This window comes from Lipotes vexillifer, unplaced genomic scaffold (genome assembly GCF_000442215.2).
Source record: "Lipotes vexillifer unplaced genomic scaffold, Lipotes_vexillifer_v1.1 scaffold1177, whole genome shotgun sequence".
Classification (NCBI taxonomy): Eukaryota; Metazoa; Chordata; class Mammalia; order Artiodactyla; family Lipotidae; genus Lipotes; species Lipotes vexillifer.
This window is the reverse complement of record NW_006789843.1, coordinates 339,649-350,830: the sequence shown is the minus strand read 5'-3', so window position 1 is coordinate 350,830 and position 11,182 is coordinate 339,649. Positions and strand designations below refer to the sequence as shown.

The window sequence follows — 11,182 nt, the reverse complement described above, 5'->3', positions numbered from 1 at the left end:
CCATTCATTCCTGCTTTTTCATTCCATAGTTGAACTTTTCTCAAATATCAAGTCAGGTCCTATGTAGCTTATATCAAAAACAGAAAACAAACAGAAACAACTTCATATGAAGGAAACCAGTAAAACTGCTATGATTCTATGTTAATAAAGTCTTAACTATTTTGAAAATAGAATGATTAGAGGTATTCTAACAAATTCTTACATTCAGTGTGATCATATTAAGAAAATTAAATATAGAAAGACTTCCTTATTTACAGGACTGTTGCCTGTTTAGGCAACTCCCGAAGTGGAAGGACATGGTGTAGATAACATGCCATATCCATTTGTCTTGGGAATGATATTTTTATGTTACATATTTTACCTTCCCAACTGTACCCAATCCCAAAGCATAATGGTGAGGCTGAGGGAAGGATCTCAGAAATGTTTTTGAAAAATGCAGCTTGAAGACCTCGAATTTGGTATAGAACAGTCACCACACCTCTCCTGCCTACTGGGTTAGTGGCTTAGTGAAAGAACAGTAAAACCAACCAGTCAGCACTAGGAAGCCATTAGATGAAAGATTATATACTGAAAGATGAAGGATCAGCAAAGGACACTCTTTCATAGTATATGACTGAACATGTTAACCAGTGCCAAAGGTTGTTTTAATTTCTGTGAGGAAAAAAGCGTTAAAAACACTTTAAGAATATCACAAGTTATTGGGAAATCCATTGTACTTCAGTGGATATGGACTGTTCCATTGATGCTGAAATCTTGAAATAAGATGCACTCTCAGACTTGGAATTATAACAAAGATTACAGAGCTTCTTTCTCCGGGCTCTCACAGGCTCCATTACTGCAGGCACTTTTGGAAAAGCTCTGTTAATTAAAATGCTTTATTTATATACTAATTTTCATCCTATCTTTCAAATGTGAAAGGGAATTAAATATGAAATGGCTAATTTTAAATGCCAGGGTTCTTTTTTTCCAAGCCAACCTTACATTAAGAACAGGAATCCCTGTGCCAAAGAAACGGTTCCCAATTATCCCATCATGGGTTTTGTTATACATTGTACAGAAGTCAACAAAACAAGTAGGTAACAGGACCTGCCTAAATAGCAGCCACCCTCATTAAAATCAGAGAATTAATCAGGGGGTGATTGAAGGAAGCAATGCTTCATAGGTTCCCCCTTTTTCTTCTTTTCTAATCATAGAACAAAATATGTTACATAAAAGGATCGGAACTATTATGCAGTACTCAATTAGAGGGAGGTGAATAGGTCTCTAACATGCTGTTTTATCAAAAGAGCAGACTGGTGTTTGCATGACTGTTGTTTCATTACAGACCCTGTCATTAATTCCATGTGTCAATACTGCCCTGTAGTACACAGAGCAGACAAGAAAGAAGAGCCCTTGAAAACAAGGGAATGATTTTTGAGTCGTTATCAAGCTAAGTGGCAAGCGGGAAGCTGAAACTCGTATAGGTAAATTCGAAGGGACTCTTGGGAGATCTGCAAGTGGGAAACAAGAATGCATTTTACCAACTGCTTAATTATGTCCTGTTTTTCAACAAGTACACTTGAATTGAATGCTTTGTTTGTATTGCACAAAAACATGTGCTGTGGGCAAGAGTATTCTCTTGTTTCCAGGTCAAGTAAGGTGTTTTATACACATACACATCTGGCCTATTCTATAATGTGCTATTGGGTATGTTAGTATCTGAGCCCCAATATTGCACTGTCATTTCTGGGAGAAAGAGTTATGTAGGAACCAGAAGCCTAAAAAGTGGAACCTTCTCTAAGGTCCTGAGAGGTTACATAAGCCCAGGCATCCCAGAGGACCATACTTACAGGGAAATGGTGGCTCAGGAAAATGTTGAACTATATCTGGGGAAAAAAAAGACAGACTATAAAATTTTAAATATGGTATAAATCCCATAATCTCCCACCCCTAAATCTTTAAGAAAGTACTTTTTGGTTTCCATTAGCAGTCCTAAGGGTTAGGCTGGGGCAAAATAAGGTTTCCTTTCTTGGACGTGCTTTATCTGTGTCCTCGTGCCTGGCCAAGCCCTTATAGATTATGGTTCCTTATCGTTTAGTAAGATCAAATTTCTAAATGATGTTTCGTTCCAGTTGAACATTCTTGGAGGCTTATCTCTTCCCTGGCCAGATGCCTGATCAGATGAGAAGCCCGCCATGATACTGTCACAGTGCCTAGAATGGGCTCTTTATCCAGTAGACATCACTGTACTTTTTGATGATAACGAGGGCAGTCTTAACTTGTGTTAAGGCCTGTGTATAGCATTGAAGGTAAGTATGAAGGAGTTATTGCTATGTGAATATCTTAATCCTGATGCACATTTCAATATACAGTATCTTCGTTTAACCATGATCTACATATATCTGACACCTAGCCATCCTTTTTAGATGGGACCTTCATAATTTAGGACCAGTAACTCTTCATGAAATGGCCTGTTTATTGAGGGCCATGACTGAATTTAGATCCTTCCTTGTAACATTTGCCATTGCTTTGATTTACTTTCGGAATCATTCTAATCATTTGCTGGTGGCTTTGCAGGAAGGACTTGTGGTCTTGGTGTATGTCAGTGACAATTAGGTAGGATGCTGTGTTTGACTCTTAGGTTTAGAAGATCTTGATTAGATACAAAAGCTTAGCAGTATTGAGTTTTAGTGTCTTAAAAACCTAGCAGCTTTTTAAGTAGATCAAAATTATTTAGTGGCCTAGTATTTAGACTCCTAGAATTAGAATCTTGGGGATCATCTTGTCCAACCCCTTCATTTTATATAGATGGGGAGACTCAAGCCCAGAGAAGGAAATGACTTGCCCAAGGACACCCAGCAAGTCAGTGGAAAATCTGAGACTAGAATCTAGACCCACTGATGCCCCATATATAAGCAGCTGAGTCTATACTAGTTAGTGGTTGGAAATTCCAGGTTGTATGGTACAAAGAAAGCCTTGACTTCGGGACTGTCAGAATGTCTGATGACACTGACTCACCAGGGAAATAACTGCAGTTAAAATAATATGAGGATGTTTCCTGGCAAATGGTTCTCTACCATTGTCCATTTATGCTATGACCCATGTGTTATATTCTTTCAATAAACATTTACTGAGCACCTACTATGTGCCCATCCTATACTAGATTACTGCAAATCACAGCCAGATAAGACATGGACTCTGCCCTCAAGTTGCTCACAGTCCAGTAGAGAATGAGAAATCCCTGGAAAGCATTATGCAGAATTTCCTGTAGAATGCTAATACTTTTCCTAACTGTAAATCTTGGTGGTGAACGTGAACCTTCTACCTAAAGATCCAGCTTTTCTCTTGGTCAGGGTTTGTTTATTAGGAGTCCCATAAAACACCATACCTTTTCTTTCTGTGAAAATTCAAGATAATACCAACTGCAGGTAAATTGAGTTCATAAACACTTATTGAGGATCTACTATCTGCAAGGCACTGTGCTAGACACATAGGGATATGAAAATGAATAAAGCATAGAACATTATCTTTTTAGTATGTTAAAGGAATATTGTTTTATAGCCTTCAATGTTTGTAATGAGAATTACTTTTAATAAATATTCTTAAATATGGGACCCTTGAAATAGAAGACAAAAATACCTCTGTACTATAATCCAGACTTGTCAGCCCAGGATTTCAAAGTCTCCATCCAAATCCTCTTTTGTACCCCATATCTGTTTTGAGCTTTCTTTTTCCTTTACCTCTGCCAAGCCAGCCTGCTTGCCAATCCCTGCACACAACTAACTCTTGCTTCTGTGCCTTTGCTTGACTAATCTTCTGCTTCTGGGATGCCTTTCTCCCCATGAATCCATGTCCATCACTGCCATTACAGTCTGGCCCTGAGTCCATCTCCTGCCGGGAGCCTGTGATCAGCATCCCCATCTCCTCCGCGTCCCTCCCACGTGTACGTAGCCCATATGACTGGTGGAATAACGGTTCTGTGGTACTCATGAACGCTTCCCATTCTCTGTCCACATCTTGCTGATCTAGATATAACAGATCTTATTAAATGAAACAGTTTAGTATAACCAGGTCATTTATCAGACCTTTTAGGAGTAAGTCTCTATATCAAAGACTTCATTTTGGTATTTGTGGGCTGTTATATGATTGATAGAGAGGAAGATCAGAATCGTTAAGATGGGGGTTTGAAAAGTAAGCCCGGGGTCCATAAGCAAAAAACAGTAACATATCTGTAAGTGATCCTCTCTCCTTCCACTCCCAAACAGTATGAAAACTCACCTTTAAACACATTTCAGATACAGTAAGGGTGTACAGAACTGTCAAGCTAGGGAAAGCAGGGCTCTGCCTGTTAATCATCTCAAGCTTGTTGATCTGCTGTTCTGTAATTCCTTTAATATTGTTTAATGTGTGTGTGTTTTACCTTCTGAACTGACTAAAAAGCTTCTTGAGGACAGGGACCATGTCTTTTATTTGCTTCTGCATATTCTTCTCCCACTTATTCCCAAAGAGTACCCTAACAATCTTGTGGAAACCTTCCTTCCATAAACACATAAGGGACGGGAAATGCATCTTGTGGGTTCCAACTACATTTCAGCCATTGCACTATGCACTTTTTATGTAGAATGACCTTTCACCCTTATGACAACTCAGTGAACTGGGTATTCCTATCCCAATTCTACAGATAAGGAAATTGAAGTTCAGAGAGTTCAAGGTCTTACTGCTAGTGAGTGGTAGATCCAGGATTAGAACTTAGGTCTGTCTGATTCCAAAACCTATATATGCCTTTCACTATACCACAATAATGATAACTAATATTTAGGACTCCTTTACAGTTCATAGAGCTCTTCCATCTGCACTATTATTATTGCAATTACTACTACCACTGCTAGTACTATTACCCCTTAAGTCATCACTAGGAAGTAGGTAGTGCTAGTATCATTATCCCCATTTCACAGATGGGAATACAGAGACTCAGAGACTTGCCCAAGATCACACAACTGGTAAGTGGAAGAGCCAGGACTTCAGACAGACTTCCTGACTCTAGATCTTTTTGTTCTTTCCACTATATCACATTGCTGCCTTAATTTATTTGCACGAATGCATGATTATGTGGCCAGTTACCACTGACACCTCTCCTACAGGAATGTCAGTAAGACCAAGCATTGCATGGAGCCATGTGGAAAAGACAATAATTCATACCCTCAGAGGAGCTTCTATGTTAGTAGAGGGGTGATACAGAAGACCTAAAAAATAAAGCCTTGAGAAGAATAGTTCATAAATGAGAATTAAAATGTGAGCCCCTTTATTCTATAGATGAATTCCCATAATTTGGCCATAAAATTTTTGTAATGTTCTTAATTATTTGTATTGTAAAATTGGATTAGGGAGTAGGGGTGAAATCGACAGACTTGGTTTGAAAATATTCCTCCTGGGTTTGGATGATAAAGTGCTAGCTACTTTGTGCAAGCTGGTAGCTAGCTCCAATATCATCCTGTTACCAAAGAAATGCTGGAGTGTTAGGAGTGATGGCATATCCACCCAGCAATTCACTATCTTGGTAGAATTCCTATAGTCTCATCTGCTGATCCGACTTCTACCTACCCATACCCTTCAACCCCACCCCCACCTTACTGTACCCTCAGTCCACCAGCCCCTTCAGACCTTTGAACTTTCTGATCCCTTAATGTTTCACCCCAGAAGGTGATCCCCTTCTCCTTTGGTATCGATTATTAGTAAACAGTGTCCAGTATCACAAAGTCCTTCAGCACCATCAGAACTAGGAAACTGTTACTAAAGTATAGATATGTATAGTATGTATGCATGCTGAAGAGAAGTTTCAGTGGAAGCAGATTGTTTTCTGGTTCCTCTAAGCATTTCTCCCTGGTTGTCATGCAGAGCTGTTCGCTGTCCTGAAAGATGTCAGTGTCTGCCCCCGCCCCCGAGCTGCTGCACCTGCTGTGCTCTTGCCGCAGCGAGTGGGTCGCTGCCCACGTGGCCATCGGAGCGAGGCCACAGCCACGCTCTGCTCCTCACTCCCCACCTCCGCCCTTCCAGCGGACCACAGCTGTGCCCTGGAAGGAAGGCCTTTCCTTCCTACAGCCACAGCCATGATCCAGCTCTCTGTCTCCTCTCATGCCGTTACTGTCACAGTGACATCCTCATGGCTCATCTCCCCGCCGCAATTTCCCCTATTCCAGTGTGTCTTTTGCACTGCTGCCAGAGATACTTCCCTATAAAGCAAACCTGATAGGGCATTCCTTACAGGCTAAGACCCGAGCTCCTTCCTTGCTTTGGCATTCAAGACACATGCCACTAGACCCCCCAACTACCCTTTTTGCAGCCTTGCCTCCTCCTGCTGCTTCATTGAACCTCGCCACTCCCCAAACACTGGGCCCTGTCCCAGCTTCATGGGAGCCGAGAAAGAAATTGACACAATCCATAGAGGTCTACAGAAAAAAAATCACAAGTAGTTGGGACCATACAGAGCCCTCCACACAGACCCTTTGCCTGAAAAGTTCTGTACTACCTTCGCGTGGCATAGGATACCTCATTGGAGGTGCCGTTCCCACCTTCCCCAGGCAATTTGGTTGATGCTTCATCTCAGGAGCTGTTATTTCTTTTGTTCATGATTCTGTTACAGCATTTACCCCATTATGTTCTAAGTTATTTTTCATGTATATGTTTCACTCACTCCTCAAGGGCAGCAGGTGTGCCTAGTCTTCCTTTTCTTCCCAGTATATGACACAGTTCCTGTCACATAGTCCTTGAACAGCTGAACTCAAGAGTGTGTTCCTTCAGTACAGTTATAGCAGTTAATCCAGATGTGTGTGCTGCAAAGAGCACTGGACTGGGATTCAGAGACCTATGTCCCAGGTCCAACTTTGCCACTAGATATGTGACCTTGGGTAAGTCACTCAGTCTCCTTTATTAAACAAGGGGGTTGGACTAAATGATCTCTAAGGCCCCTTCAACTTTAAGTTCTATGATTCTGACCCCATTTCTTGGATCAGGAAACACATTTCCTACCTTATAATATTTAGCAGCCTCAACCAGTCAACCATCCACATTACTCAAATAGAGTTTTCAGACTCTCAGCAATAGTCTTCTGGTACTAGCCAGAGCTGCTTGATTAGGTTCCTGTTGACTTATCCAGTGACCACTGAGCTGTTCTTCCCCTTCCCCAGGAAGTTTCTCTGCAGCTATAACACCATCACACTGCTATGTGGCCGGCCCTTCCGAGGGGAGCCCTTCTGGCCTAAGGGACAACAGCAAGGAAGCAGAGGGAGAGGAGGTTTTATCATTTTCCTTCACTCCAACTCCCACCAGCATTACAACTGCTGCCATGTTGGTTCTTGTTGTAGACATGTTTTTAGGGGGTGATGCCCGTTTCTGTGAGAAGTAAGTTTTAAGCAGTTCATGTGCCTCTTCAAGGCTCCTTTTAAAGTACACTGCTGACTTATTGGGGTGGGAGGAGGACTAGAGTTAGCATCTCAACATGTACATTTGACATAATCTCTATACAATAAATAAGAGCCTATGAAAAGATTAAATAAATCTTTCTTAATGCTTTTTGATTGGCTTAATCAATAATTAATCATCTTTAGATGAGGCTGTAACTTGTGGAGTAGATATAATTGGATTAGCTGAAAAGAGGCAGTTGGGGAGCTTTGAAGAGATTAAAATGGCTGTCAATCCCATAATTAAACTGCCACAAACAAAAGCAATGGTGTTTTCTTAAAAAGAAGAAGAATAAGGAGAGAGAGAGGAAAGAAAAGGGAGGGAGAAAGTTGGGGAAGGCCAAATGATTTGAAATCAATAAGTACTTATGTATCACTAGAGGTTGGAGAGGCAAAAATCAAATGACGATTTATTCCATTAAATGAAATCCATACATATCAAATTAGCCATTTAATTATATGCCTGGTCCACTGGGACAGGTGAAATTTTGGCAGCTTCAACTTCACTAAAACAAATCCACAAAAGGAAAAAAATTATTAAAAACAGAAGAGACCTGCTCCTTGTCCTGAGCCCATTTAGACCTTGACTTTTCATACTTTTAATTGGCTTAGTAGGTTTGGCCTGTGTGAATGAAGTCTTTTATCTCCCTCTTTTTCTTTCCATACCTCTTTCATCTTTCCTGTTACAAACACACAGAGAGAGCTTGAGGAAAAATACTTTGGTTTTTAAAGACTTTTCTTTTTTTTAAAGGATGTGGATTTGGGTGGGGGGAGGGGGTGTGTGTGATGCTGGTGAATACTTTTTTTTCTTTCTTTTCTCTCTTTTTTCCAGAGAGGAGTTGCTTAAACCAATGGGACTAAAACCTGATGGGACAATAACGCCTTTGGAGGAAGCACTCAACCAGTACTCTGTCATCGAGGAGACCAGCTCTGACACAGACTAAAAGCATCACCTGCTCAACTCTCAGTATTGCTTTTATCAGCATCTTTTCTCTGTAGCTCCAGGGGAATCTTTCCTCTAAAACATTTATGCCCTTGCTTTGGCTAGAAACACATTAACTGGTTTACTCATTGAGAATCCAGCATATTTAAGAAGTGATCCTGTGTTTTGCGATATTGAGGCATTCATACAGAGCTGCAATTAGACGGAGTTGCAGAGACTAGGAACAGAAAAAAGAATAATTCCATTTTGTCAAGATGGAACTGAAGGACTTCACTCTAAAAGCAGCCCTGGTTGAATCTGGCAGTTCTGTTTGCCAAGATTCTTAACAGAAGATTTAGCCGTGTCCTTCCTCTCACTTGTGTGAGCTGCCCTTTCTGAATATCTCCAGAGACAGAGGCATGTGAGAAGCAGAACGAGCTGCTAAAAAGGGGCTGAGGCAAGTGACTTGTTAGATCAGGACTGAGTGAATGGAAGCCAAGCAGCTGCTCCATAAACGTAGCCCCACTCTTCATTTCAATTTTGTATAAATCTATAGAAATGCACACACACACACACACACACACACACACAACAGCCCCAGACTTGCAAACTGATTACATTCAAAAAGTTTGTATGTCAGTTATCTAGAACTTCAGAATACATTTCTCCCTATAAAGTTATAAATGATGGTTTAGTTCTGAGGCAGCTACAAATGCCTATTTATTCCCTAATAACCTGAACACTAGTACCATAGAACTGAACCCCCATCTGTATCACTGCATGGGGAACATGCATTCTGAGGTCTAATATAGGGGTGCCTCCAACCTGGTAGAGGGAATGGGGACCCCCTGGGTACGGGGGGTCCTTTTGAGCCCTCTGCTGAGGGTGGGGGAGTCAGCAGCACCCATTTGTACATATAGGTCACTCAAATGTCACATGTTTTAAATTGGGGACTCACTCTGTGTGCTTGTGTGTGTGTGTCCTACCTTTCTACCATATGTGATCAGTTTAATGGTAACTTTATTTATTTAAAAAAGAAACACAAATAGTTACTGTTAAACTGATTAAGGCTGTTTATTTTTACTTTTAGGATTGGTCATATGACGAAGTAGAAAATGAATCATGCAATAGACAGTGGGCCTAGTTAATCAATGGCTAAAGTTGAAAAGGGTTTGGTTTCCTTTTATATATATATATGTATGTATATACATATATATATATATATATATATATATATACACACATAATGTGCTTAACCACTGCCTTTTAAAACTTTAAATTAAATAAAACATTGGGGTTGATTCAATTTAGCTATCTGTGTGTGTTTCTTTATAGATACGGGGGGTAAACAATCCTATTTCACAGTTTATGCTTTTTTAAAGTGCTTTTACATCTGTTATCTCACTTATAATAAATAGCCTTTCTAAGGATAAAGTACATGAAGTATTAGTGAAAATGTCATTTATCCAGAAGTCACTTCTCTGGCAAAAGTACAAATCAGGAATTCAGTTTTAAAAAGCCTTAGAGCTGCCAAAAGAGATGGCAAAGTTTCTTACAATTTATTTATAGGAGAGATCCTCAAGAATCTCACCTTTTGCCTCTTTACTAAAATTTGCATATACTTCTAACATGTTTAGTTATCTGACTTCCAAGCCCACAAAAAAAAATGGCAAAGGAGGAGACTGTTAGATGGAAAGCAGACCTACTGAAAGCAGCAAAAAGCCAACTGAAAACCGGATAGGAATGTGGGGAGAATGAAAACTACTCAAGACGTCGTAAGTCTGGGACCATCTGTTTCCTAAAGGACATTCTAGTTGACCCAGAAAGTATCTGTACAACATTATGGCCTATAAACTAATTCTCATAACGATGAACTTGTGTTTCTTTTTTTAAAAAAAGAATACTCTCTAAAATGACTAGGAAGAATACATTTTAGGATTTTTTTATCCAAAATAGTTGGGAGTATAAGTTATGTGTGACCCATGTTTTAACAGTAAATAAAATGAAACTTGGTAATTCATAATTTTAGATTAAATGAAAAAAAGTTTAGAAAAAAGAATTTAAGTATTTTTGTTACTTCATTCTACAAATGCATTTTTAAAGTATTTTTATAATTTCTGCAATTAAATAGCTTTGGCATGAGTGTCGGCTTACCTAAAAGAAGACATGTTTAATGAAACACCATCTTGCCAGCTATACGCAGAGTGTTTGAACAGTCCTGTTTAAGTAGCTGTGCTCTTCTGCTTTCAATGAGTTCTGTTTCATTTTGAGTTTCCCCATACTGGGCACTAAGCTTTGTTTTGAAGAGAGAATTTGCAGAGGGAGAAGATGAAAGTGACCTCATCTTGCACACGGAAAAGAGAACTAACATCTGTTGATTGCTTGCTCTGTGCTGGGCTTTTTATGTATCTTATCTTGCAACGTCATCACATCTCATATTGAAGAGATCATCTCTGGAAAGCAAAGTCAGTTACCCAACATCACAGAGCAAGTAAAAATCCAACTGTGGCCAGCCTGACCCCCAGTACCTCTCCTTACCCTTCACGCTGCCCACCTGGGTCCATGTTGTGCCCCCTTATGACTCTGGAATGCTGGGAGAGTGGTAATTCTCAGGCCATTTTAAGCAATAACTATTTCAGCAGAACTGGTTTAAAGAACTTATTAAGCAGGGAGGTGACCTGAATGAAGTTGAAGTGTGAGTAGGAAACTTGCTCAGTTAGTACTGGATTTCAAATAAGGAAGGACCTGGAATCCTTTAGGTCAGAGATGAGGGCTGCAGGCTCCCCCCCGGCCCCCCTGCCCCAACCACCCTGACCCTCGACAT

At 40.2% G+C, this 11,182-nt stretch overlaps 1 protein-coding gene across 1 annotated transcript in view; it reads left to right on the top strand.

Moving 5' to 3' along the window:
* Nucleotides 1–9,165, top strand: part of RIC8B (RIC8 guanine nucleotide exchange factor B) — a 119,627-nt gene extending 110,462 nt beyond the window's left edge. The window contains exon 9 of the mRNA XM_007462870.1: nt 8,269–9,165. Within this exon, the coding sequence (XP_007462932.1) occupies nt 8,269–8,380 (112 nt within the window). The 3' untranslated portion in view covers nt 8,381–9,165. The remainder of the gene's footprint in view (nt 1–8,268) is intronic.
* Nucleotides 9,166–11,182: the final 2,017 nt, after the last annotated feature.